Genomic DNA, 16,167 nt, shown 5'->3' with positions numbered 1-16,167 from the left:
ATAGGGTCTCTTGATGACTAAGACAGCTCTGCAGAGTAAGGGGAAAGGGTTATTTCAACCAGCAGTGCTGGGGCAAGTGCATCTCCATATGGAATAGAATGAAACATGATTCCTATCTCAGGCCGCATGTAAAAATCAATCCCCAGCTGCGCTGCACAGTTAAATATGAAAGGCAACTCAGATAAGCTTCTGGAAGATAACACAGAAGATCTCTTTATGACCTTAGGGTAGAGAATGGTTTCCTCTATAATCATTGATAAATTGAACTTTGTTAAAATTAAGAACTTCTGTTCAACAAGACACCATTTATAGAACAAAAGGCAAGCCGCAGACTGTAGGTTTTGCAACACATATATTCAACAAAGGAATTATATAAAATACAATCTCAGAAATCAGTAAGAAAAAGGCAGACCACCCATTCAAAAATGGGCAAAATATCTGAGTACACATGTCACAAGAGGGTATCAAAATTGCCAGAAAACATTTGAAATGTTCCTCAACATCATCAGTCATCAGAGAAATGAAAATAAAGCCACAGTAAGATACAATTTTACATCTACCAGTATGACTAAAATTAAAAAGACTGACAATACCAAGTATTGCAAGGATATGGAGTACCTGGGACTATCTCCAATGTGGCTGGTGGCAGTGGAAACTGCTATAAGCAATGACAAAGTACAGACATATGCTGCAGCATGGATGTATCTCAGACACCACGTGGTGCGAAAGAAAGAGGAGAAAGGGATGAGGGAATGCGGAAGGGAGTAAGTTGAGGACACATGAATATACACTGAGGTATTAAGGGGTAAAGGAACATTAACCCTTGCAACCTACTCTCAAAAGATGGAAAAAAAAGCTCTATGTAAGTGTGTGCATGCTCATGTTTATAATGAATATATATGCATGGAACATACACACAGAAAGAGAGTAATTTTTTAAATGGTGAAATGTTAAAAGTTGGTGAATCTAGGTGAAAGGTAAAAAGCTCTTTGCTATTCTTGCAAGTTCTCCATATTTGATATTATTTCCAAATTAAAAGTTTAAGAAACATGAGCTGGCTGTAAAGCACTATTAATAACCTCAGAAATCAAGACTGGGGGATGATAAACCATTGGGTGCTTTCAGGTGTATCTATGCTGGACGGAGTGATGTCATTTCATGAGTCCTATTTCCAGACTCCAAAAACCAGCAGATATGCAGTCCGCCTTTCATGCCATTAGGCAATGAATGGCTTTTTGCCTCTAGCAAAATTTGCTCAAAGTCCAGATACAACCCACAATCAGCTCAAATGCAATAATAGGTAGACTGAAGTTAGTTTTATAATCTTATAGTGGAGAAAATAGTGCTTTTTAAATATAACAACCATGAGAGTCTTGAAATTAAACAGGCAGTGAGGTCGAGGGCACTCGGGCACTAGTGCTTGGTAGCTGCACATGAGTCATCAGGACGGCAGTGGCTCTGATGGGCAGAACAGAGTGTGGCCTGGACACACCAGCCTAATGCTCATTGTGTTTCTTTCCGCTAATCAACTATTATAGGCAATCACCGGCTAAGAGCCCTTTGAATCTCACTTTGCCATTTATGACGTCAAGGCACACAGATTAAATAAATATTCTTCTATTTGACCCAAATTGAGTGGTAACATTTAAATTACACATTGGAGAGCAGTGCAATTATCCTTCAAAACAGACAATGATGGTTTCATGAAAAGAGTCTGATAAAGAAGACATGGAAAAATCAGGATGTCTAGGTAAGTGCCAAGGTGAACATATACCTTTGAGGTGGTGATTAACATATTTGACTATATGATTTGGGGTTCTAATTCAACAATATTTGTTAGCAGTCATACCAAAAGTAATTGGAGAAATACGTAGCTGATTGTTGAGAGGTTATGTCTGGGGAGAGGATTATAGTTTCCCTATATAAACATGTTTTGATAAAGATTTCAGGGTCTCAATTTTGAAGAATAAATATGCACTGCCTTTACAATTTAAACAGCTGAAATCAGATCTAGCAATCAGTCATGGTAGGAATATACAAATTTGCATGGCAATAGCAAGTTATGTGAACTGACTTCATAGAGATCAAGATAAATTGCTGTATTTTCAGACTTAGCTATGAAACATTAAGTTCAGAAATATTACAAGGGAATGAATAAGCAAATGATCAAATGTGGACATTTTTCATTGAGAATATAGAAGCTCTCTGGACTCAAAAAACCAAATCTTTATAAAACTTTTGTAATAATCCTAATAGAAGTTACCTTCAAAAAGCCACAAAATACTGTGCAATAAACCTGTAAGAGACACAAGAAAGGACATGAGGTTACATTGGGGAAAGGTTATTTTCTAATGCAGTAAATTTCAACAGAAAAATTTTACAATGGGAGACTTTAATTCCATTCTTCTAGTGAAGAGTTCTTCTCTTTATTAAAACATAAAACATCTTCTTCCTGAACCTTTATAGGTAAAATTTCTCAAACTGGCAATTTCCTTAGTAACAGGCTGGGCCAGGTGAAATATGCAAAGCAATTTACATATAAAATTAGAAAGAGAACTTTGGTATTACTGCATAGGTTTAGTATTATTGCATAGGTTCCCAATTTACTGCAAAACTACACTGACTTCTTAATTTTATATTTGGAAGTACCACCCTGTGGCAAGAGTAAGAACTTGTGAATTGCAGAAGTCAGGACTGGTTTCCCAGAACACGTGGTGGGCTCCGAGGCACTGGTGAAATTCTGCTTCCTAATGTGTACAGAGATACCATGAGGCTCACTTTATAATTATTGGTTAAACCACATGACTTTTCTGTTATTGTACATCATAATTTTAAAAGCTTAGGGGAAAAAATATCCAATATATGCCCGAATTAAAAGTCATATGGCTAAATGCCTGAAGTACCAGTTCTATTTCCTAGCATTTCCTAAAACTACAATTCAGTCTTAACCTTGTAAATGCACTATTGTATTTTTGATGTAGAACAAACAGCAGGAAGAGATATATTCTTTGGTAAATGATGGAAGTAGTTTTCCCTCTGAATGTTCTCATCACTGCCCTCTTGGCCTCCAAGGGAACTGCAGGGACTCTGGAATCGTCTGGAACCACCCCTATACACCTAGGCCAGCATGTCTGAAAACTGTCTCCAAAACCCTAGACCTCACTGCATCGATGCAGAATACCAGGGATAAGTGGCATATTTAACTGCATGACAATTATTAATCAAAAAGGCTTTTCTTTCAAGTTTCATTTACTGTATTTTCCAGGAAGTGACACACAGTATCCACAAAATGACCTGAGGAGAATTTCACCCTCTCTTGCTGCCGTGGAATCACTTTTCCCAGGAGCTAACTGCATCACTTTTAGTACCGCTTTCATGCTGTAGAGCAGTTTTTAGAAAGGGAGAAAGCCTTATTTTTTTTTTTTCTCAGGAACCTGTCATGATGCTTCAGTGACCGTCTCCTTCACACGCCCCTCACCCCGCCAGCTTGGCGGCAGGTGGCAGGTGAGGGGAGCCATTAGCGGAATCTGCCCTGGGCAGGGGTAGCGCTGCATCGCCCAGAGACAACCACCCGGACTGGCGTCCACCCACCAAGGATGGCAACTCTTACTCCTGATTTCACTTTGGCTTCACTCAAATACTGGGAATATTAAAGATGCGGGCAGACGTACCTGAGACTATTTCACAGAACAGCGACTTCTGCTGAGTTAACACCACCGTCTAATAATCCTTGTGCTCAAGTGAGCTACAGAACACATTTTTAAAGAAACTAATGTTATATCACAGTTTTTGACATAGGGCCTTTCAGAGGGCTACAATATAGAGGTGGCCACTATGTGAATGTTGTCTGTTATGGTTTGGCATTCGAAATATGACTCTGCTAATAATCAGGAGTATCACTCAGTCTAGTGTTTGTTCCCGCAGATGAAGAAATGTCAGGCTGTTTGACCACCAAGATCAATTACGTCCTTAAGGAGCTTACCTTAAGCTCCATGGTAAGATGAACAGAAGGAAGACTCTCAGGGGTGTTTTAACAGTCTTTTTTTAAAGAGTGGGACTGTTGAATTTAAGTCTGAAGGGGTCAAATTCCTAACGTCCCCCTGAATACAGGTAAGAGAATGTAACATGAACTGCTGCACGAAGATTCCTGAAACTGCCTGTGCCCAATGTTAAGATAAAATATTATTAATGAGAAATCCTGGCACTGATAATCCACAGAGGTTATATTTCAATATTTTAATCTAATATAACCATAAGGTTCAACTGACCACTCTATCAAAAAAAATAAAAATTCTTCAATATTTTCTAAGAAGGTACAGTTATATTATTTTAACCTTTAACCTTTTCCTCCTAGAAAGATGAGAGAGAGAAATATTAATAATGGAAAATAATGGATAAAATTACTACCATTCAGTGGGAACACAATCTTTTGAAATCTGCTATAACTGGAATAAAAAACTCAGCAACTGAGATGGTTGATTTCTTAATACAAACATATCTAATTATTCAAAGTATAAGGGATATATAATCATTCAAAGTCTCTGACTAATACTATCACAGACATCAGAAAAAAGAACATATACTCAGTAACAAACTGAGCTTAGGCACCGTTTCATATATTGTTTTACCTTCAGGAAATCCAAGATGTCTAGATACTAAAATTAAAAAAGGGTTAGATTCTATAATCTCTTTTCCTCAACTCTGGCTAAATGTAACCACCTTAAAATACTAACCTAGTCTTTGATTGTGAAGCACAAGTGTATAATGGTAGATTCATTTCAGTCTTTACTCAAGAATATTTAAGCAAAGCTCTCACCAGTAAGACATAAATACTAATATGAGACAGGAAAATAACATTCCAAGTTTTATAGAGCATTTATAGAGCAGGTGATGTTAACATCCAGATTAAAAAAATAAGGAGAACCTATGCTGGAAAACGGCCTCGAGCTGGGAAGTTTCTCAAGTAATGGAGTCATGTTCAGGAAATGATATTCAAAAACATAAATTTTTATATGTTGGTTTCTCTGTGAAGTAAGACTCATTCAAATTCTTCAGTTAACAGCAATACTCAAAAAAAATCTTCAACTGGTAAATTCTTGGTTTGCAATGTTTTGATTTTTCCTGAATCTTGAAAACTTCCAACTGCCATTAAACACATTATCTTCTGTTTCTTCTTAAAGAACTAAGGTTCATAAAAGGATCATCATCATCGTCCTGAAATGACATCCAAATGGTAAATAAGTCAGTGATCGTTCCACGCTTCACCGAAACAAGACAGAAGTTCTTATGGGCAAAACAATACCACTAAGAGCCATTTACTCCTTTCACATGGGGCAGACTTTCACTTTTCTATTTCCTTGTAAATATGAACAGTTTGTCAATGTTTTTCTCTTCCTCCCTTCCTTGGTAGCCATTTTATTGTTAAAATGAAAATGTCCAATTAAATTCTTACCGAGCAGTAAAAACAAAAATTTATCCTGCTCTATATGTGTGTGTGTATATATACACCCACAAAACAGATCATATATATATATATATAATTTCTCTCAATTATTCACCTTAATAAAAGCAAATAAGGTGTGGGTAAGCCCCCAAAAAACAAAAACTCTTCAAGTCATTTCTATTATGTTTTTAAAGGTTTTTTTTCATTTATACTTTATAACTGTGTATCTGATGCTCTAGAAACTCAGAGCCGAAAAAATAATGAAGCCACATGACCTAATTCAGAAATAGCTGTAATTTTTATTTCCATTACCCATTTAATGCTAGAAATAAATAGCTACTCTCAGACTGATGCAAGAAACAACCTAGCAAAGCAATCTATCAAACATTTTTGCAAAAAGAAGTAGATGGACTATTTGAGTTTCAAAGAGTTCCCAGGCTGCTGGGCTGTAGTTCACATGCACAGTAAGACTAGACAAGAATATTAGGTGTTAACCAGGGATTTAATTAGAGAGAATGAAAACTAACAAACCTCAGACTAGCCCAAAAGACATAATTTGATGAGGATAACCTAAAATCATCCTCTATGACTGATTCAAAAGAGAAAGCAAATTTGTACCTTTTTCACTTGTTTCTTTTAAGACATTGATAAAAGGGATAATTATTTGGTGTTAGGCTTTGTTTGTGATATTAACACATTCAAATGCTCACTAAGTTAGCTGCCTCTAATGAGATGTGGATGCCTTGAGAAATACTAATTTGTTTTCATTTATTGACTCATTTTTTCCTACTATAAAAGGCAGAACTTGATAATAAACCAGAGATAAATCCAAATGAAAGTATAATAGAGAATTTGCTAATAGTTCTTCATTGCAGCTAACATGATATATGTGAACTTTTTTAACGGTAACATGTAAGCGCATGTCTATCTAATGCTTTGGAATTAACAAACAGGTCAGCTGTTCACTCCCCTCCTGGAGGCAACATGTCAGTATCTAACAGGCAGACTGAGCTCGTTTTCTCTGCAGCCTGAGTTCTGGGGAGTCTTCTCCTCAAGCTGTTTCAAAATCACAGCTGGGACCCAGGGAACATGACAGCAGCAGCTGAAGCTCAAAATCAAAGGGGTGAGTCACCTGCTACAACAGGGATGAGCCTGGAGGACGTTACGCTCAGTGAAATAAGCCAGGCACAAAAAGACAAATACTGTAGCGTTCCACCTACATGAAGCATTAGTCAGAATCGGAAAGACACAGAGTAGAAGAGTGGATGCCAGGGGCTGAGGAGACGGGGGAACAGGGAGACGCTGTCCAACAGGTACAGAGTTTTGGTTTTGGAAGATGAAAAAGTCCTGGAGATCTGGTGCACAACCATGTGAATATACCTAGCACCAGTGAACTAACTGTACACTTAAAACTGGTTAAGATGGTAGCTTCCATGTGTTTCTATCAAAATTGAAAATCCCTACCATGTACCATCTAACATATGAAATGTGTAGAGTGTACAGCGTGTATTTAATCAACTTGCTATTATAAAGTAACATTAAAAGCTTTTACGATATCATCATCATCATCATCTCTCCAAATGTAAATGACAGAAGCTGACAAAACTATCCTGATCCTACTGTTAACTGGGCAAATTAAAGAAGAGCTGAGTGAATATTATGTTAGAAGTCTGCAGGCCTTTAACATCGGAGGAGTTTCCATCAACGGGCACTCACTCAACAGATGGTATGAACTGACTCAACATTAACTGTAGTTCAAAGGAAGGTTGTCAATAAAAAAGTATTTTTAGAAATAATTTTCAGCAATGAACTTACAGTCCCTATTCAGATTTTATAAACAGTTAAAAATCGTTAAGATTGAACATACTACTTTGTTACCTCATCTGATTCAAAATCAACCCCTTTAGTGATTTGGCTCTGGGACGCGCCTCTGCTCAACCTGGAAGTGCTCGACTTGGAAGTGCTCGACCACCTGAGGCAAACATGAGAAAAACAGAGAAAATGGACCAAAGAATTCAGCACAGGAGCCTTTCAAGTTTTTCATTTTAGTAGCAGCCATGAATAAAAATAACTAATACGTTTCCTTCGATCTACATTAGAGGCAGGAAAAGCTTAGTGGTGGGGAAGAGGACTCTGCAGTCTGCGTCCTTAGTAAATGTCCAGTTCTGCCATTTACGAGCTACACGGCTTCAAGCAAGTTACTCAGCCTCTCTGTGCTGCAGTTTCCTCACCTGTAAAATGAGGGTGATAATAACTCTTTAAACGTGTTAATATACTTAAACACTTAGATCAGTGCCTGACACACATCAAGCACTAAACAGATGCGTGCTTATATCATAATCATTCTTAGCATATATTAACATGTGTCTACTACCATCCCCCACCCCTGAAAACTATGGCAACATTGAACTTTTTTTTTTAAATTGAAGTGTAGTTGATTTACAATGCTGTGCTAGTTTCTGGTGTACAACAAAGTGATTCAGTTATACGTATATATGTATGTATATACACACAGTTAGATTCTCTTTCATACTCTTTTCCATTATAGTTTTTTATAAGATATTGAATACAGTTCTCTGTGCTATACACTAGGACCCTGTTTATCTATACTACATATAGTAGTCTGTATCTACTAATCCCAAACTCCTAATTTAGCCCTCCCTCACCCCCTCCCTTTCTTCTTTGGTAACCATTTGTTTGTTTTCTATGTCTGAGTCTGTTTTTGTTTTGCAAATAAGTTCATTTGTATCATATTTTAGATTCCATATGTAAGTGATATCATATGCTATTTGTTTTTCTTATTCTGACTTACTTCACTTCGTATGATAATCTCTAGGTCCATCCATGTTGCTGCAAGTGGCATTATTTCATTTTTTTGTGTGGCTGAGTAGTATTCCATGGTATAAGTGTACCACATCTTTTTCATCCAGTCATCTGTTGATGGACTTTTAGGTTGCTTCCATGTCTTGGCTATTGTAAACAGTGCTGCTATGAACACTGGGGTGCATATTTCTTTATATCTTTTAGAATTAGAGTTTTCTCAATATTGAAATATTTTAATTCAAATCTCAGTTATGTTTCTATAACAGGATAAAAGGATCTTAGGAAAGGCTCACCCCTTCCTAGGGTTGCCTCACTGTTAATACTACTTGTGTTCAGTCCAAATTGAGTAACAAATATTTACTGAGTGCTTGATCCTTGCCAGGTACTATGACAGGCCCTGCTAAATATCAGTAAGCAAGATAATGATGAATCTGCTTTTATGAAGCTTAACTTGTAATAATGGAACTCATTTCCTATGTCTTGTTACTAAAAAAATTTTTAGAACAGGGGCCAGCAAACTTGGCTAGCAGGCCAAATCCAGCCTGCTTGTTCTTTACAGCCTGTGAGCTAAGAATGGCTACACATTTTGAAATGGGTACATTTAAATGGTTATGTAAGTACCTACATAATATCCTCAATTTTGCCTCTTGGCCTGCAAGCTCTAAAATTTTACCACCTGGCCCTTTAAGAAAAAGTCTGCCAAATCCTGTCTTAAATGAAAGCAGTGTGAATTCTTAGCCAACAATTTATTACCATGCTTTGGGATGTTATTGTAGCAAAAGAAATATATCTGAAGGTCTTATCTGGACAAATAAGTTGAGAGTCAAAAGGTCTTATGTCAAAAGGAGACAGAAAAATCCACGGGCTCTTAGGCACAAAAGTAAAGGACAGGAGGATGTGTTTATTAGCAAACTTGAAGAGCAACACAGCTCTGGAGGAAGAGGATCAAGGAATTTATCAACAGACCTGTCTCGGAAGTCCCTGTCTCTCTGTACTTGACCTAAGCAGGAACTGGGCATTGTCAACAGGAGGAAGCAGATCACTGAGGGCATAAAGCCACACTGCCAAGGCCGGCCGAGGCAGGCGTGCACTGCTGCTGGGGGTGGAGGCCGTTACAGAAAGAAGCACCCACCGAGACCTGGCTCTGCTTGCTGATGTCTCCCCAGACAAATAACCAATGGTGCCCCAGAACCAAGCCAGGCATCTACACCAGATGTTGGCTCATTTGATCATGTGATCATAGCAGGAGTCTCAATTCTGCACCAGAGGACCCCACAGACCTACAGATCTCGTCTATGAGAGGTCCCCCATTCTTAGAAATCAGTGTGTGGTGGGGTAGAGCTCAGTGGTCAGTGCATGCCTAGCATGCATGAGGTCCTGGGTTCAATTCCCAGGACCTCTATTAAATAAATAAATAAAGCTAAAGCTAATTACCTCCTCTCCAATTGAAAAAAACCACATTAAAAAAAAGAAATCCATGGTGAGAAGGAAGAATGGTTATACTATTTTGACTGCTGGGTCAAATAAATGGGCTTTTTGTTCTGGATGTCAAAAAATCTTTAATTTGATTAGCTTCACGCGGAAGGCTCAAAAATAAGGCAAGGGGGTTGTATTAAATTGAGTGCCAGGAGCTGTACCTCTTCTCCATTTCTGTATAAGTATAATTTGGAGCCATAGTCAGAATTCCTTTCCAGAGATGCTCAGCCATCACGTCAGTTGTAGTACCATTACGAGCATGAGATAACATGTTGGGGAGGTATAGCTCAGTGGTAAGAGTGCGTGCTTAGCACGCACGAGGTCCTGGGTTCAATCCCCAGCACCTCCATTAATATAAATAAATAAACATAAATCCTCCCCCACCCCCAAAAAGTGTAAGATAACATGTTAAACTGGACACATGCTGTGCCTGGCACGTAAAAGATGCCCCCCAAATGTCAGCTCTCCCCACTGCATGTCTAATAGAGTCCCCTCAAGCTCCCCTCTCCCACCTCCCACTTGGCCCAGTGGGGACAGGTCTTCTCCCGCTGGGGCTTTAAGGGGAGGGTGGATACTGTCTGGCAGCTCTATCAAATCTGGAAGGGTCCTCTTATCCCCATGACAACAAGGGTAGCGTTTGGAACAATTCCAGGGAAAAAAAAAAAAAAAAAGTGGGTGTATTTCCAATGCCAATCCAGCAGAAGGGAATTTTACAGCTGGAAGTTATTTTGTTTTTAAAGTTAACTGCCAAGAATATTAGTGCTTTTACTAATTACTCCTGTTCAATTTCCCAAGCCTCTTATTTATTTAATAAGCACTCATAGAGGTGCTACTATGTGCCAAGTACCGTACTTAGCACTTCATAAATATGAGCTCGCCTAAGTCTCAAAATAACCCTTTGGGGTGAATATTACTATCTTCATTTCACAAACAAGGACACAGAGATACAGAAGTCAAGAAGCTTGCACAAGGTCCATACTGAGTAAGTGGCAGAACTTAAATACTTCAAATTATGAGGGAAATAACTATACAAACCATGCCATTACTAAATAATTCTTCCAAAACAGCCTAAATTGTGTCACCCAGTTGCTGTCACCAGAAACACAAATCTGCCAAGGCTGGTTTCAGATTTCCTGCCAAAATGTTAATTTCTAAATTGCCTCTCTTCATTTAAATGATTCTTATTACATGCACAAAGGTCTGGGACTCCAACTGTTACAAAAGAAGCAACAGGAGAGATGAGTTCTGGGGCAGAACACCTGGCTACGTGACTAGCTGGGTGACCTCAGGTAAGCTACTGAGACTACCACACCCTACTTTCTTCCAAGGTAAGACGAGGGAAATACAGTTAGAAGCATATTTACCTCCGGGAGTGGCTGTGAGCACCAACCATTAATTCATATGTAAAAGGCTCAGAACAATGCCCGATGCACAGGAGTGCCGAGCAGTTCAGTTATCATTACCTCGTAAGTAATTATGAAGCCAACACTTACTCTCCTGAAGAGCAGACAATGCCAAATGGTAACACAACCAAGACATTTTTCCTTCAACACCCTTAGTGTATGTCAAACATACTAAAACAGTACTTTCACTAGTTCCAATAATGAAAAATAAGGACCTCATACAAGCTAAGCTTCTAGGTTCCTCTCAACCATTGATTCACTGCTAGAAAGAAAACAAAAATACAAACAAAAAACACCTCAGGGAGCTAGACCTGTTTTTGTTTGTATTTTAATTTACAAAGACAAGAACAAGCACTTAGAAAGGGATTCTTTTCCTTCAATGTCCTGAGATGTCCTGATATTCTTCCAATGAATCTCCTTTTTGCTAAGGGGATCTGAGTCAGGTTTCTATCAGCTAGAACAAAAGGGGTCCTGTTTAATACATGGAACTCAGGCCTGAGAAATTCAAGTAAATCTTCATCTGAGCTCACGACCTCAATTAGCCTCTACTACCCTCCTCAAATTCACACAGTGACCTGCATCTGACCCATCTCGGTAGTTTCCCCTCCTTCTACAAAGGCCAGCATTGGCTTCAGCAACTGTATACCCTCCTGGTTGTCGTTGCGTTTTTCTTGCTGCTCGTGACTCTTCTTGACCTAAGCTCTAAAAGTTGAAACCCAGGATCAGAACACAAGCCGTCTCTCCTCTCTTCTCTTCCAAGATGACTGATCCATTCCAAAGCTTTAAATATCAGTTATATGCTGTTGAGAACTGACTTAGGGATCATTCCAACACCTTGTCTTAGCTCTGGACTCATATATCCAATCGCCTGTAACCTCCCTTCTTGTAAATTTCACAGGTATTTCAAATTTTCCACATCTAAAGCAGAGCTTTTGATTATCTGCCCATCATGCCTTATAAAAATCTTGTTTTTCTTTTCTGTCTTTCTCAGTGTATGGCACTACCTAGGTGCTCAAGCAGGGAACCTGAAAACCAACTGTGATTCCTCATTCTCCCTCACTCCAAATCTTCAAGCCATCCCCAGCTTTGGTCACATCCACCCAAAGTATATCCTGAAACCGCCTATTCCCTCCACTTCCCCTGCTACCGCCCTGGTGCATGCCCCCATCACCTCTCTCACCGGGACCACCTACTGCGCCCTACTTCAGAGGCAGCCTGCACCACAGGGGTCTTTTACACACATCAGTCTAATGGGGCCACTTCTCTCTCAGAATCCTCCCCTGGCTTCCCTGCATTCGTAACAGAGTCCCCATTCCCTGCCCTGCTCACCTGCTCCTGCTTCATCATGCTTCTCTCTCCTGCCTCTCTTTTCTATTCTCATCTCAAACCACCTCCTTTTCCACCACCCTTTAGTCATTGGCTCCTAAATTACAGTAAGCGTGCTCTTCTTCAAGAGTCTTTGCATGTGCTTTTTCCCTCTGCTTTTTGCAAGGCCAAGTCTCTTTTAGTAAAATTTTAGCTTAAATGTAACCTCCTCCAGAGGCCTTCCCTGATTACCCTTTCAAAGCAGATGTCTGTGGCCTGTGACATTACTCTTTATTGGTTGCACTCGGATGATTTCCATCACTGGGTGGTAAAGACAAAAGGAAATGAATTACAAGTTATTTAAATTTTCAGTGAAAATACTTTAATTATGCTGCACTGAATCTCTGAACTAGCCCTTGGTCTATTTTTCACTTCTCTATATACTTGACTAGTTGAAAATAAATCTATTAAACTTCTATGGCATAGAAAAATGTATATGTAGAATTTGGATAATTTTTAATTTTTTCAGATGCTTCTTTTTGCAGGAAGTCACTGCACCTACCTTTGATCTGTTTTTGAAGTGGTAGGAAAAATGTCTTCTTCCTCATCTGACTCATCTACCTCAATCACCTAAGGGGGAAAAACAAAACAGCAAACAGCTTTTGTGAGAACAGAAATTCTGAATATGAATGAATTAAATAACTGAGTCTCAAAGGTTTTTTTTTTTTTAATATTAAAGAAAAGTTACAAAAAAAGGAGGCAGAAATCATGTAAGGAGCAACTATTAAAACTTAAGCTCAGTCTGACCTCCCTGCAATGTTACTCTTCATCTATAAATGGTTATAGTGTGAGCTCACTTCTCTCCTGGCCTCCGCGGCAGCCTGGGTACCTCAAGGAACATGTAGTTAAACTGGTGAGTGACTCACGTAGGGTCATGTGCAGACAGTGTCCTGTGACTTCCTTAGGTTCCAATAAGGAGCAAGACCATTGGATACTTCATCTCCAAGTTTTAAATGAGGTATAAGACTGTGGAACGTACTGGATATCTATCTTTATGTTACATTTGTCCCTGTTAAATACCATTTGTTGGCTTTAAGCCCCATTAAAGATACTTGAGAATCTTGAATCTATCATCCAAAATACTACCTATTCCTCTATATTTTGTGTTATCTTGACACCTAATACACACATTTGCTGTGTCTTCATCTAACTGAGAAAGCCAAGGAAAGACAAAATAGTGAAAAAACAGCACACGAGACCCCCTCCCCCACCGCAGGCTGCCACAGAACTATTAATCAAAAGTCATTAAATAAAGTTGTCTAAACAGCTATGAATCCAGCCAATATTTCTGCATGTTGTCCAAGAAACTATAAGGAGATTGTCTTATATGCCTTGAAGGAATCCAACACCTTCAGCATCCCCCTAATCTACCACTATGTAATCCAATCAAAAAAATGAAAGAAGTCAGTTTGCCATGACTTGCTCTTTTTGAACTCATGTTCTTGCCTTACAGAAGAAACATCTAGAAAGGAAGCTACCTTGTGGACATGATGATAATTTGTTTTCAGATATGATCTTGAAGCAGTCGCAGGCAATAGCGGAATAGGAATAATGAAAGGGAGCTCAGGATAGAAAGTTAGCACCAGTATACCCACAGGTAAGTGATTAACAGGAAGAAGAGGGGGGAAAAAAAAGAAAGATGAAGTTGAGACAGATAAAAGAACAATATCAGAATCAGGACAGAGACGTTTTCTGGAAAAGGGGGTGGTCAATTACATCACGTACTTGAGAGATCAAGAAGAAATGAAATCTGAGGAAGTGCTGCTGGGGCAGTATGATATACAGCAATGATTCTCAACTAGGTGTGATTTTTAACCCCTACTCCCATCCCAGAAACATTTGGCCATGTCTGGAGACATTTTTGATTATCATAACTAGGCAGGGTGGGCACTACAGGTTTCTAGTTGGTAGAGGCCAGGGATGTTGCTTGGAAAGTAAGACACATGGGTCTTAAAAGTGAGGTAACAGGAGAGTCAAGCCCATATTTGATTCTTCCTGGAATCCAAAGGAAGAGCAGAAAGCTCATGTTAAATCTAGGGCTGAACACAGAGGTCTGCAGACGCAAACCTTGTGTTGAGTCTGGCTTCAGCTATAAAGGCACGAGCCAGAGGATTATGAGAGTGTAAGTAACAAAAGGAGCCAGGAATGAATAAGGCCTCCATATGCAATGAACCATCTTTTTTTTTTTTATTGAATTATAGTCAGTTTACAATGTTTGAACAATCTTCAATATTAGTATTTCATGCATGGACCCATTTGGTTCAACATTATTATCCTTAAAAATATTACTGGGTACATACATTTATGGATTTCTAATCATGTGACCTATTATTTAAAAAAGAGAGAAAAACCAAAAAAAAATCCTAGAAGCCATCGGTCTACATAATCAGTCAAGTTCTCTGCAGTTTCAATGTTCTACGGTTTTCCTTCTTTTACTTACTTTGCAGACCAAAGAAATGGCAATCATAATATAGGAAACATAATATAGAACAAAACTACAAAACGTTTTTTCTTACCTCTGAATAATTCTTAGTAGCTACATTTCGGGATGGCTGCTGTCTTGCAGATTTAAAGGCTGTAATGAAAAAGATGGAACATCCATTATGTTATTCTTAAAATAATGTAGAAAAATTTGCACATTTCTTTAGCTGAAGATTTCCTAACTCCTATCTGCAAAAACCCCTGATAACTAATTATAAGACTACTTACATTTTTTAAAATCTGAAGGGAGATGGAATTAGATGTCTAACTGCCAGTCTCAAATGATTTCCTGATTTATTCAAATAAAGTAATAAGCAGTGTTCATAAATACACCTACACTAAAAACATTTTAAAGAAAAATATCTGAAGGATAAAATCTGATCACCTAATGGTCTGAACTCCAAATATATTGAAAGTAACCCTGCTAATACCTTCCTTCTCTTACATCTGGCAATACCTTTCCCTACGGCTCTGTTAGGAGTCACACGGTTCTAGTAAGTGCTTTCTTATTCTCTACTTTGTTAGAAATATTCAGCACCTAAGAAATACCCTAGAAAACAGAGTATCTTTTTTTCCATAATTTTCCTGTGAATCCTTACTTTTTCAGCTTTCTAAACTTGGCTTAGAAACATGAAGTTCAGTTAATTTTTTTTTCCAGGTCTAAAATAAACTCTTTTAACTGCATATTTTTCATCTCAGGTCATCTGTGGGGTGAGAAACCACCTCCTTACTCGCAGTCCCAGCTGCATGAAGTTCAATTAATATTTATTTTTCCTGAGACCAAAACTGCGATATTATTATTTTATAATAAGAAGTGTATTTTTGTCTTCATCCACATTTCTGGCACAGAGCTCCTAAAACCCTAATTTCCTAAAGCAATTAAGAAGCCATAAAAAGTGCCTTTTGTTATGTTAATGAGTTGACTTTTGGACCACACCTAAAGAAGGGGGCTAGTTACCAGGGCAACCACCATAAACAGAGGGTTCTAACTTTCAGTCCCACCCTCTGATTTCTGGGGAGGGGAGAGCAGCTGTGAATTGAATCAATCAACAACGGCCATTGATTTAATCAATCAGGCCGGTGCACTGGAGCCTCCATTAAAAAAAAAAAAATTAAAAGGGGATTTGGAGCATTTCCAGGTGACAAACCAGGATGCTTCCACATGCCAACATGCCC

At 38.6% G+C, this 16,167-nt stretch overlaps 1 protein-coding gene across 1 annotated transcript in view; it reads right to left on the bottom strand.

Annotated features, from left to right (window-relative positions):
• Positions 1 to 333: 333 nt before the first annotated feature.
• MRE11 (MRE11 homolog, double strand break repair nuclease) overlaps positions 334 to 16,167 on the bottom strand; it is a 67,511-nt gene continuing 51,677 nt past the window's right edge. The window contains 4 exon segments of the mRNA XM_006193575.3: positions 334 to 5,214; positions 7,322 to 7,415; positions 13,013 to 13,080; positions 15,027 to 15,085. Of these exon segments, the coding sequence (XP_006193637.2) occupies positions 5,158 to 5,214; positions 7,322 to 7,415; positions 13,013 to 13,080; positions 15,027 to 15,085 (278 nt within the window). The 3' untranslated portion in view covers positions 334 to 5,157.

Source organism: Camelus ferus, chromosome 10, assembly GCF_009834535.1.
Source record: "Camelus ferus isolate YT-003-E chromosome 10, BCGSAC_Cfer_1.0, whole genome shotgun sequence".
NCBI classification, from domain to species: domain Eukaryota; kingdom Metazoa; phylum Chordata; class Mammalia; order Artiodactyla; family Camelidae; genus Camelus; species Camelus ferus.
This window is presented reverse-complemented; position numbering and strand designations above follow the sequence as displayed.